This window comes from Oenanthe melanoleuca, chromosome 6 (genome assembly GCF_029582105.1).
Source record: "Oenanthe melanoleuca isolate GR-GAL-2019-014 chromosome 6, OMel1.0, whole genome shotgun sequence".
Lineage (NCBI taxonomy): Eukaryota > Metazoa > Chordata > Aves > Passeriformes > Muscicapidae > Oenanthe > Oenanthe melanoleuca.
Genome location: NC_079340.1, coordinates 20,185,315 through 20,198,298, shown reverse-complemented (window position 1 = coordinate 20,198,298; position 12,984 = coordinate 20,185,315). Strand labels below are relative to the sequence as shown.

General features: G+C 39.6%; 1 protein-coding gene across 1 annotated transcript; it reads right to left on the bottom strand.

Moving 5' to 3' along the window:
• Positions 1–1,586: 1,586 nt before the first annotated feature.
• On the bottom strand, positions 1,587–11,581 carry ZNF518A (zinc finger protein 518A). Its single transcript, XM_056494385.1, has 3 exons — positions 11,463–11,581; positions 9,627–9,745; positions 1,587–7,245 (listed from the first exon to the last, which is right to left on the bottom strand). Exon 3 carries the CDS (start codon positions 7,125–7,127, stop codon positions 2,487–2,489), a length of 4,641 nt encoding a protein of 1,546 aa, XP_056350360.1. The 5' UTR covers positions 7,128–7,245; positions 9,627–9,745; positions 11,463–11,581; the 3' UTR covers positions 1,587–2,486.
• Positions 11,582–12,984: the final 1,403 nt, after the last annotated feature.

Genomic DNA, 12,984 nt, shown 5'->3' with positions numbered 1-12,984 from the left:
GATGAAGTCTGCTGTGTTAAAAATCCCAGTGCTGTGGACTGAAAAGCCATTACAGAATGTAGGAAATGGTGACTTGATGTGGCTGTTGCAGTGGCAGCAGTCATTTTAATGCCACCGCGTGTATGCATCAGGTAACAGGTATATCAAGTCTGACCTGACAGCAACTCACCTCTCCCCTCATCTTTCTTTGATATTGTTAGCTGATTTCCCTTCCATATAATTGTCATTCACTGAATAGCTAAAACAAGAACAAAAAAACCCACACACACCAAAAAAAAAAAAACAAACCTAAACCTAAACCTAAAAATGAACTAATTCTTTGTCCAAGAACTCAGGGCAGTGTCATATTTAATAATGTACAAAGGAGAACTGTTGTCTGCCTACCTAACACAGAGAGTACAATTACTGAAATTGCACCAAGTAGGGTTAGAAACAAACTTCACGTACATTTTTTCCAAAGGCAAAGGCAATGTCCAAAATTCACAGGTTCAGTTTCACAGTTTACAGAATAGCAAGCTGAGGCAGACAGTAGATCCTTCTAGTCAAAGTAGCTTAACATGTTTTTGTCTTTTCCTAATGCTGTTTCTTTCCAACCTGCTTCCTCACCACTACACTGATCTTCGAAGTTCCTAGTCAAATTAAGATCAGAGCTCAAGCCCACTGTGCAGCACAAAATGATCCAGTTTAGATACACAGCACTTACTTGTATTTATTCACCCAAACTACGCTGCCTTTGACTTCTTCAGTTGACTCCATACATAACTCACCAGCTGCAAGGCTAGTGTGCATCTCTCTGCCAGCACACGTATCAAGAAAATTTATCTAATCACAGAAGCAATTGTTTTTAAGTAATTTTAACACTTAAAACATAAGTTGGATTCACGTTAGGGGTGACATGCCTGTGACATCCATGACTTCTTACGGTTTCACTGATAGCAATCTTCATTTTCACCTTAAGGAACCAGTAACAGAAACCTACCTGGGCTTGCGTACAATTTAAACCCCCCAAGATTTAAATTCCCCAGTCCTCTCCAAGCCTACTGTTTTATTTTGACAGTTTTCCATCAATACTTTGGGAAGCTGGCCATATGGTAAGAGCAATCCCACCTAAGACTGTAACTTCCAGCCTACAGAGATTCATTAAGAATCCAGAGGACAAAGCCTCGAGACATAATTACTGTGGATAATAAGGACCTTCACCTGTATACCCTCAGTCACTGTGGTTAGGAGGTCTTTTGTTTACATGTCCTAATATAAAGACTAAAAACTGTAAAGCATAGTCTCTCTTCACTATCCTTAAAACTGAAAGTAGAAAGTAAGCAGGCTCCTACTGGCTGGTAAAGTAAGTGAAGAATAGCTCAAGCCTTGGTTTTGCCAAACCCCTGGTGCCACAAAAGGCAGTGTAACTGAATAAGCAATAGCAGAAAACATTAAATTATTATAGCGACAAATCACATCCACCTGAAATAGAGATATGATGCAATTGCAAGCCTAAAATGGTGCTCTGCACCTCCCCATATCCTAACCTTCCTATAGGGTTTGTGGCAAGACATCAATATTTTCTATAAATGCTCAAAGCCATAAGCTGTAAACACAAGTTATAGCAAATTTAATAATGACAAAATCAATACAGATTAGGAATGTTCACCATTCTTAAACACCATATACATTATGAATATATACTGTATATTTTCAATCAATTTCATTCTGACTCACCGTATTAACACAATCATAATACATTTTATTAATTTATATGAAAAATACTTCACTAAGAAAGTAGACAAACTGCACAGAAATAGTACAAGTGTCATGTGCATAGCAATATAGCTTAAAGCATTCACATATGGCTTTGTTTAAATGAAACTGTTGGGGGAAATGGCCCTATACGGACCCATGGTTACACAGTCAACATAATGTAAACTGCTTCACATCTTTGAGGCACTTGCTAATAATAGTGTTCAATCCCTGAAAAACAAAATCAAGAGCTAATAAGTGAAAATAACAAAATTCTCAGGATAACAGCTGTGTGTATTCAAAAAGATTTTTAAAATTGGTTTTAGTAGTGCATGCACAGAACTGAAAAATTGGGGGAAGGGTGTAATTTCTGTGCAAGAATTATACCAAGTAACTGAAAAGTATAAAAATATTTACACATTTAGGGATTTTAAGTATGTACAGAACAAAAGCCCTGAAGACTCATTCTACAGAATAAAAATATAGCACGATAGCAGTAATAAAAATAATATATATTTTTATGGAACTGTATTTGCAGTTAGTTACAAGTTATTTAAACCACAAAGTTCTTTGATCTTTCTCAAATCTGATGGCAATAGGGAATACACTCTTTCAAAACACAAGCACTTTGCATACCTTTTCAACCTCAGTTAGAATACTGACATACAAAACAGAATGACTTGTGTATCCTAATCCAACTGATTTTCTTTTTTTAAACTTTCATGAACGGTATTCATTTTCTTTGCTCATAATCACTGCTTTAATGAATTCCAATCTCGAGTGGCCTCCATCAGATGCCTCTGTCCATGTCCTACCCACTTATCCTGATTGTCAAATATTCTACCACAAAACCAGCAGCTAAACTTAGCTTTCAAGGTATTATTAGAGGTAGTTTTCACAATCTGGTAATTGTTTTTGCTAGTCTTTTTCAGTGTCAATTTTAAGACAAATCTTTCTTTTACAGGGCTAATGGGTTTTATTGTCCTGTATCTTTTTTGAGAAAAATCATCAGTAGTTACATCAGAAGGATTGCAGAAGTCTGGCTGCAGAAGAGCTTCAACAGTTCTTTTTGATAATAAAACCTTAAGAACATGTCCCTTAAATTTAGCAATGGTTTTCATTACATTTACAACTTCTGGAGCATCTGCATCAGGATGATTAAGCACAACAACTGGTTGATTTCTCCGGGGGCATTTTACAAGCTGGTTAGAATTAAAAGGGAGTAATTTCAAAGTCCTCACAGTTTTTTTTGATGCCCTTGGTTTGTAAGGGCTACCTGACTCATTAACAATTTCAGCCCGATTCTTTTCCTTACACTTTCTGTGCAACAATGCTTTCTTTCTAGGAGGTTCTGGGCAACTAGCCTTCCTTTTACGTTTGAAGTTCTTGTTTCTTTGCCCACCTGAACTTCTAGACCCAGATTGTTTTAAACTAGATTTTAGTTTTGCAGCTCTGTTTTGGGTGTTCCATGTGGACTTCTGACAACCAGAGTTATTCCTCTTGGTAGCAGTTACTACTTGCGTACTCTCAATAGAACATTTTTGCAACTGAATCCCTGCAGATTTAGCAGAATAAACAGGTTCTACAGGAGGAACACAATATGCTGGTTTAGAGCTTGCCAAAGAGGCATTTGCTGGCATTAATCCACCTGGTAAGTTTAAGGCATCATTAAAACTAAGATTAGTTTGTTTCTGTGCTAGTGCAGGAGTAAGGAACTGCAAGTTATCCACCTGTAGTGAGGGCACCGAGTTTCTTACTGACTGAGTGCTATCAGACAATGTATCTGAAGTAGGAGTTTTAATTTTCAGCAAAAGCTGTTGTTGCATGGCTCCAGTTTTCTTTGGTTGACAATTTTGATGAACATTATCCTGAAAAAGAATTGGTTTATGAACTACAGGCTTGTTTGGTGTCATACATTTCAGAAAAACTCCCTGCTGTTCATCAGGTGAAAGTGCATAAACATGTTGTTCCTGTTTAATTTCCTGTTGTTTTATTGACTCCAAAGAACCAAAGACAGCATCCTGGTGCTCTGATAAAACCTTCACAGAAGAAGCTGCTTTCACAGACGACTCTGAGGAGTTTGTAATTACAAGAGGTGCTTTGAATGGCATACTATTCAACGAGTCATTTACTGTACCACATACTTCCCCATTACAGGAACTTCTTACATTTCTAAAACTGCCAGTTTTCCTCTTCACTTCTGAAGCTGACATGGTTATTTTCCCAAATTCTCTGGATGAAATTCCCCCTAAAACCTGAGAACTATCATTAGCGGCATTTGCAACTGTTCCAACTGTCCCACTAAAAGTCAAAATCATTCCAGGTCCTTTATTTGAAACAAAAGACACAGGTACATCTTTAGTAACATGCCCATCTGATGAACTGGTTGACGGAAGAGATTTTCCTGAAACCACCTGTTGTCTAGACTGGTTGGAAAGGTGGAAAGGAACAAAAAATCGTGACGGAAGGGACCGAACAAAAAGGGCTTTCTTCTGTTCCTGAAGAACAGGCAAAACTGGTGAAAAGCTGCTAGGATTCTGAGCTGCAGACAGTACTTTATCTTTCACTAACTGCTGTGTAAACTCATCTGTAGGACTTTTTAGCAATGTACCAACGCCCGGAGTTCTGGATAATTTGTCCACGTCCTGTGAATCAAGTGACGTTTTAGGTGTCTGTCTTTCTCTCCCGTAACATGTACCTTCATTTGTGCTACATCTTGTGTTCAACTCTCTCTTACATAAAGGGAAGGGTAAATTAGGAGGCCTCTGAAAACCACATGCAGTTGCAGAGCTTTTTAAACACACACAGGCTGCAGTCCCAGTCTCAGGACCAGAAAGCAGCTTATCAGAATGGAGTTTGACACAGTTATTCATCTTGCTGTGGAACTCTTGCTGAGAAGTTGTTTTTACTTTTAACACATCTTGCAGTAACTGGTTTATCTCAGGCGATAAATAATTAGCAGCCTGTTCACTTTGCAATGAGAAAACAGATGTGATTTTAGGCATTAAGAAAGAGTTAACACAATCAGAGGTATTTTCCTGGAATTTCTCAGCTATGTTCTGAAAGCCTTGCTCTGTGTTAGTGTCCAAATACTGTTGGCCATTATGCTTGTCCTCTGTAAAACACTCGCTGTCAACACCACGTTTATACTGGCTTTTAAAAGACACAAAATTATTCTTAGTGTTTATGTGTTTGTAAGTTTTATTAATATTTGATTCGGCTGACACAACTTTCTCTGCTTTTAAATCTTCTATCGATTGTGAATACGAAGATGCAGGTTCAGTTCTACAGTTTTGAAAAGAACCTATTTTGCTAAATTCTTTGTATCTGCCATCTGTTGACGTCCAAATGCTACATGGATTTTCCAAAGAGTCCATTTTGGAATAGTTGTGAAAAGACAACAACCCTTCATTAGATGAATCCACTGAGGTTGAATAATAGACATTATTAGTTCCATTACTATTATTCAGGCCACCATTTTGCATTTTTAGTTCAGGAAAGAAGGGTGTTTCCATAGGGTCATAATGAAGGGTATTGGTAATAGTGGGTGGTAATACCTGAGCATGACTTGAATGACGAAAGCTTTCCCATGAGATACTAGTTTGAGTGCCAACTTTTGTTACCTCTTCATGTGGAGGTACAGTTGAGTCCAGCTTCATTGGCAAATAATTTGGACTTTTTCCTACAGCTATATTAGAAGGTGCTACAGTTTCAGAAACACTCCTACCATACAATATGGAGTTATTTTGTTTTTCCACCTTTGTATTTCCTGAATGAGGCGCAGGACAAGAAAACGGAGGGGAGGTTAACGGATGAACAGAATTGTTCTTCAAGGCTGACTGATCAGTTACATGTGGTATAGCACCTGAATACAAGCCACGGGGATCAGCAGTCTGTAGCAAAGGCGTTGCAGAACCATCTTTAACAGAATCAACTTTCTGACCCAACAAATATTCATTTTGCTTACTTGTAGGTAGTAATTTTATAACAATATGTTGTTTTCCATCTACCATTTTAAAGCCCATAAATTTAGCACTGTAATTTGCTGGAACAGATATTTTATTGTTTTTAACCATCAATACTGTTGGCCCATGAACAGCATTTTTCAAAAATCCCAGGCCATAACTTGTGCCATCATCTGCCTTATTGTATTGTGCAGTAGTAGCAGAGAGCATTCCACTCATGAAATGATGCTTTTCTGTGTATTTAGTTTGATCTTTCTCTTCATTTGTTTCCACGTCTCTCATACACTGGTTCAGCTCCTCAGCATCCGTCTGAATTTTATTCACACTTCTTAGCACTTGTGTATTTTCTTCTCCAGCACTGTCACTTCCACTGCTTATCTTCTTCCGTCTCCAGAGTATTTTTTTTGATGCTCCCATTTTATACCTTCTTAACACAAGTTTCAGTCCTGCTGGAGTCTTTACTACTCTTTTTTCATATTTATCCTTTTCCAGTTTTTCTTTTGCAATGAAGTGGTCTCTGTGTAAAGCTATGATGTGTTTTAAAAGATAATCTTTCCGTGATGTGCTGTAACTGCAATAAGGACAACCAAAAGAAAACATACTGGTATGAACAAGAAGATGATTTTGGAGCTCCTCTTCTGTAAAGTTTTCTTGATGGCATTTTCCACATTTATAGGGAATCTCTTTATGTTTGTGAATGTGCTGAACAAATGTACCCACATCATAGGTAGAAAATCCACATTTTTCACACTGAAAGTGTCCATTTATACAATGCTTTGATATGAAGTGTTTTGTCAAAGCCAACAAAGTGTATATCTGTTCATCATTACAGAGCTCACATTTTACTAAAGTGCTACGATGGATGCGTCTGTGCTGTTTAAATGACTGAAAGTCATTAGCTGAGAAGCTGCACATCTCACAAGGATACAAAGGCAACTCACCATAGTGCAACAGCTGAAAATGTTTCTGGAGGTCATTCGGGCTGTATCTGATGTTATCCTTGCACTTTGTACAAGTGAAATTCAGTATCTTTGCTGCAGCTTTCAATCCTTTTTCAAATTGCACTTCTGGTTTAATTTGCAAGTGGCCTCCTTCTGAACAATTGAGATTGTTTCCACTAATTTTCTCTAGACTTAAGGACTTCCTTGCAGTTTGCTGCTTACACTGAAAAAGTTTTCTAAACCTATCAACTTCATGTTTCATTAATACTTCATTTGGAATGTTCACCTTGGGCAATTCAATTTTCACGTTTTTTAGTCCATAAGCGAGATTGATATCGAAAATTGCTGGTTGAATCGTCATACTTAAAGGATCACTCACCAGTTCTTTTTTCAAAGTAATGTCTGTAGAAAAATTCTTCATAGCATTGTGTTTTAAGAAACTGATTTGCTTTGTGTCACAAAAAAAGTGTTCCTGTTCAGATGACATGACTTTAGGTTTTACTTTTCTTTATGTGAATTCTTGAGATTTAGTTTACTTCCGGCACCAAAAGAGGCAACTGCGCCAAGTTATTCTCAAAGCTCTACAGCTTCCCCATTTCATTCTCCTGAAATTAAACAAGCAAAGCCAATAATTACTTTTAAAACTAATGCAATTGGAACACCTATTACAATTCACTAGAAAAATACCCGCCAATCTTAGAAGTTGTTAGCTTCTACAATATTAATTGAGGGATTAAAAAAAATAAAAAAGAAAAAAAGGATGAGGCAAAAAAAAAAAAAACTATTACACTGTAACCTTTGTTTGTGTTGGAGGTGTTTGTTGGTTTGTTGTTTGGGTTTCTTCCAAAAATATATATATATATATAAAAACTTGAAAAATATGTTTTAAATAACTTCTGCTGAAAGATATATGTAATCAAATTTTGGGTTTCTCCCACCTTCTAAGCATAAAGAAATCCAAAGACCTACTTTTTTAAGTGAAGCCTGTGTTTATTACTCATTTGGGATTTCACACAAATAAAAACTCTCCTTTGTGACACCGGTCACTAAATGAACCTAACTGAAGTACTAAAAACAAGTCCAAATCTACAGAATTTTATATTTTTATTACTCAAGTACTAAATAGCATTGAAGTGCTACTCTATTAGTAACTATTGTGCATAGAAAGGAAAGAAAGTAAAACCAGAATCTGACAAAAGATCTACTTCACTAATGGAGACATGACCTTTACCAACACCAAAAAATCAATCACACTGACCTAGAACAAATTTTTCACATGCCTACCTTTAGTACCACACATGTCTGAAGCAGTCAACAGATAAAAGTTCTCAAGTTTCTCATTGCATGTTCCTAGGTACATGTTAGTATTTTCAGTGCATGACTGACTACAGTACCCCTCTACGGATTAAAAGGCTCAAACAGTTATGGTCAGCATCACTGTCTCGATACAGATTCCATGTCAGTATTTCCATAACAGGCTGCATCAACAATTTATAGCAGCTCAAGTCTATGCTTGATCAAGAATAGAATCCTGCACAGAATGTTGACACAGAATCAGCAGAACTGGAAACAGCAGCAAAATTAACTTAAATTCTGAAAAAGCAACACTGGTAAGGAAGAAGTGTTTCTTCACTAGTATAACACTTTTTACTAAGGAACTTTTTCCATAGTACAAGTCACAAAGTTACTTTCTTCTTTCCTAACAAAAGTGAGTAAATTGTTAGCTGAAATCTGATTAGAGATTCTCTCTCCGGTGCTCACCCTGAAGTAACACAGACTCAGAACTCTTTAGCTCATCTTATCTATTCACGTTCAAACTGAAAGAACGATCACATCCTCTCCCTCACTGTGACTAAGTGCAAGGGCTGCTTCTAGATCTCCAAGCCATCATAGTATTAGCCCTAAGGTCCTTTCAAATATTTTCCCACAGTCCGGGAAAAGGAAGTATCTAGCATTAGACATGCAAATACCTGGCAAAGAAAATGGAGACTGAAAAATTTTCAAGTCCATGATCTTGTATCATGTAGCAAGAAGAGCAAAACACTTTTTTTTAAGAACACGCTTTAATGCATTCCTTAGGAGAAGATACTAGCACTTCTGTACAATACTTGAAAATAATAAACACAGCAGACTTCAACACTATACACAGACTCTAATATTAAGTTAATTCACTTAACTGTGCTCTCCAGATACGAGACCTACAAGACTTCAACTATATAACTGACATCCAAAGCAAAAAAAACCACAAGAAAACAAACCACAGAGACATACACTCCCTCCTCAGAATCTCTCCAAATGGAATCAGTTTGGGTACAGGACTTTTATTTTTCTTGTAACTCAGTGACAAATTCCCCATCTTCTACACAAAAGATTAATATGTGAGATATTATCCTACTTTGAGCCTTGAGAACAACTCATTTACGTTCCATTTCCACCAAAAGTGTACTGCATTAAAATGCATTCTCTTGCCAATGGTACACCTCTTATTTGAATAGAATCAAGCTGAACTTCCACATAAAGAATAAGTAACTAAACATTATTTGGATTTGTTTGCTTTAACAACTTCTTTAATACACAGGTGCAACACAAAGATTACAGGTTGCATGATGCAATACATCATCTTGATGATTAAAAGGTTATACTGCCAGACACTGAAACCTGATGTTTACAATTAAAGCTATAGAAACCAGAAGTAGAAAAAATACTGCAAAGAACAAGGCTCGGGCTTTCAATACCAACCCAATGTGGTCCTCAACTGGGCAACATTTACATTTGGCAAAGAGGCTCAATCCAAGATCTCCTTTAATTAATTAACATAATAACTTAAAACTTAACTTTGTTATTTTTGGGCAGCATGCAACTATCAACAAGCTCCTATAGCAGGACAAATAAAAATACTTACTTGAAACAACCATTAAAAAAAAAAGTATTTTTTTCTTAATGCCAGGGATCTTTAAACGTACATTTTCAAAGAAAACTAACTTACACATTAAGAAAATACTTGACTTCAATTCTTCAACAGCTGGGTTTTTTCCACACACACAGAAGAGGTAAGTATGCAAGACTCAGAAAAGGCCACAGTCAGGAGAAATACTAAAAAAAGTTCTGGAAACAAAAGGAAAGGTATTTTAAATTGTGTAAATACAAGTATAACTGAAAGAATAAGCTGAAAAGCACAAATGCCTCACAAATTTACATTATGTAGATTTTTTAATACATTGAAGACAAAAATATATACCAACTTTTCTCTCTCCCAAAGAACACCAAACGTAATACCAATACTGTATATATACACAATATAATGATGTTTATTATATCTTAGCTTTGTCACTACATCTCAGGTGTTCAGAGCTGGGAAGCATAAACACATGATAACTTAAAAACAGCATAGAAACAAGTGATTGGTATCTCTGTCCATCGAATTTTAACTTGAACTCAAAAGGCACTTATCTTTTCTAGACCAAAAATTTTAGTGGCAAAGACCTAATTGTAAGTTGCTATAAAGTTGTGCAAAGGCTTGGGAAGGAGGCACAATATTACATTCACAGTATCTAAAACAAGTAGATTTAAATGCAGATATAATGAGTACAAACATTGAAAATACCTAAGCATGTGCTACAGTCAACTCTCACTCAAAATCCCCAAACCACTAAGAACAAGAGTAAGTAACCACTTGAGGCTCTCAGCCACAATTTTCTTCCCCTAAAAATGCTGCAATATATCCATATTTTGTTTAAAGAAAGTACAGAGAGAAAGCTTTAGCTATATACTTTGATCTAGTGAGAAATTACAGATAGGAGTTAGACGCTGCTAAATTAGGTAACTTTTACAGTTCTTTCACTTTGAATTACATTCAAAATAAGTATCCTAGCAGGTAGTATCTTCAAGATTTCTGGAAAAAAAATGTAACTTATTTAAATTAAATAAAATTATACTGAAGCATACCCCAGGCCCAGTCCCATTCTACGTGCCTACAAATTTAGAGTGGTGCCTTAAACTCTCCCAAGACCTGGACATGCAGGAACTTTAAAAACTAGATCTTAAGATATTAAGAAACCCATAGAGCAGTTATATACAACCTGACCAGCACAACGGTGCTTTAGTAAATATAAAATGGAATTAAAAAAAAAACCACCGAAGCCCTCTCAGAGCTCACACACACAGACTGCCCGTGCCACAGGGCGAATCTGCCCTTTACAAACTCAGCAGCTGAACGCGGCGGGGACACGCGGCCAGCGCCAGCCCACCTGCGGGCTGACACTGCCTCCGCCCGCCCGGGGCCGCGGAGCCGGCCGGGGGCTGCGGCCGCCGGGAAGCGCCGGGACAAAGCGCGGCGCGGGACGAGGCGGTGGCAGCTCGGCAGCTCCGTCTGACCGCGGGCACAGCAGCGGGCGCTGGCGACACCGAGCTAGGCGCCTCCGTCCCCGGCTCCTCGTCGGGAGCCCCGCGGCAGCGCCGCCCCCGCCCGCCTGGGGCGCCCGCACGGCTCCGGGCGGCCGCGACTCTGGGCGCGCAGCCCGGCGGAGGGATACGGTCCCACGGCCGGCGCGGCAGGGCGGCTCACGAGGCCATTTCTGCCCGGTCCCGCCGCCCCGGGGCGCCCCGCGGCCCCGCCCGCCCCGGCCCCGCTGCCCCGCGAGCCTCCCGCGCCCGGCGGCCGCGGACTACTTAATGTCTCAGCCGCACCACAGGGCACCGTCCCGCCCCGCCGCGGCCGCTCGCGCCCCCTGCCCGCTCCGCTCCGCTGCGAGCCGCGCCGAGCCGTCCCTCCCGCACCGCGCGGGGCCTCCCCGCTCCCCGCCCGACGCCCCCCGCGCAGTACCTCGGGTACCGCCACCGCCGGGCGAGGCGCCGCCGGCCGCCATCACAGTTTCCATCCGGGGACTGCCGAGTGCGAGCCCGGCCGAGGGGCGGCCGCGGCGGAGGGATACGCGTTCACCTGAGGGTGGGCGGACGGCGGCCGAGGAGGCCCAATGGGCGGAGGGGGCGGGGCGGCGCCGGCAGGTCCGGCTGCCATCCTGCTCCTCATCCTGCTCCCTTTCGTCTTGCTCCTCCTTGGGTGTGGGCTTGGGCACATGGGCGCCCGTCCTTACCTTGAGTGGCTGTGTGCTTCTCTGTGCCAAAGGGCGTGTTTGGGCCAATGGCCGCCAATGGCAGTGGCAGGGCGAGCTGCTGCCCCTCACAAAACGCTGATAAACCGAGGCCTGGCCCGCGATGTCTGTGCCGCGCTCCAGACATGGGCTCGCTCACCTGCACAGACCCAATATATAAAGGGCTGCCTGTTGGAGATGTCCAGGACAATATACGTGCAGTTAATTTGTTTTAACATGCTCAAAATAACACAAAAATCCTTACAAAGTGCTTGTCTTGTTAGAGACACAGTACCATTTCTGCTTAGGAGTGGTGCCAACTGACCTTCCTGGTAGGAGCATGTTCTTCATGTTTGTGCCGAGTTTTAATGCTCATGGATGACCCCTCAGAGTAAGGTCACCAAAAAGTACAAAGTAGGAGTGAGAAGTAGGAAATTGAGCTGCTCCACAGCCAGAAAACAGCAAATGTCCATGACAGAAATAGACTGTAAAGATGAATTGTGAATGAAGAGGTCATTGAAAAGGAAATCCTTTGTCCACTTAGGGAACTGATCAAAAATCAAAAGCAAAGAGGAGAAAGCTTGAGCTTTTTACTTTGGGAAACCTAACTAGTGAAAAATTTAGCTGAGCAATTCAGCTAAACTTTTCTCCACAAATCTTGTGAACATTTTACTAGTTTAAACAAGTATTAAACTAGTAAACAAGTATTAAACTATTGAACTAGTTTAAACAAAGTTTAATAAGTGCAGTATTTACTCATGATTAAATATAAGAAGAAGGATGAGTGTTGATGTCTTTGGGTGTGTGTGCATATACCAAGAGTACATTAAACACAAACATATTTTTAATTTCTTGTTCCAATTGACATCACTTATTTTCCTTGTGTCCTAGACTGTAGAAGAGCATTAATAGAAGCCATTTTGGAGTTGATTCCTTGGCACTAAAAAATATCTTCAAGGAAATAATTATAAAATTGATGGTTCTACAACACCTAAATTAATCAATCTGTGCCAAAAGCAAGCAGAGAAAAGTATTCTTCTTTTTATTTTTTCATAACATTTTTCTAAGTAGAAAGGGGGGTTTTACATATCCATAGTGTTTTAGAGGATCTGAAAACTTAACTACAACTGAAGAAAGAAAAACAGCATAGTTCTGACTGAAATCCTAAAGTCAGAAAAAAATAACAGAAAAGAATGATCCATGAAAATCATTAGTCTAACAAGCAGCTACATTATCAAATTGGTGTTAGAATGC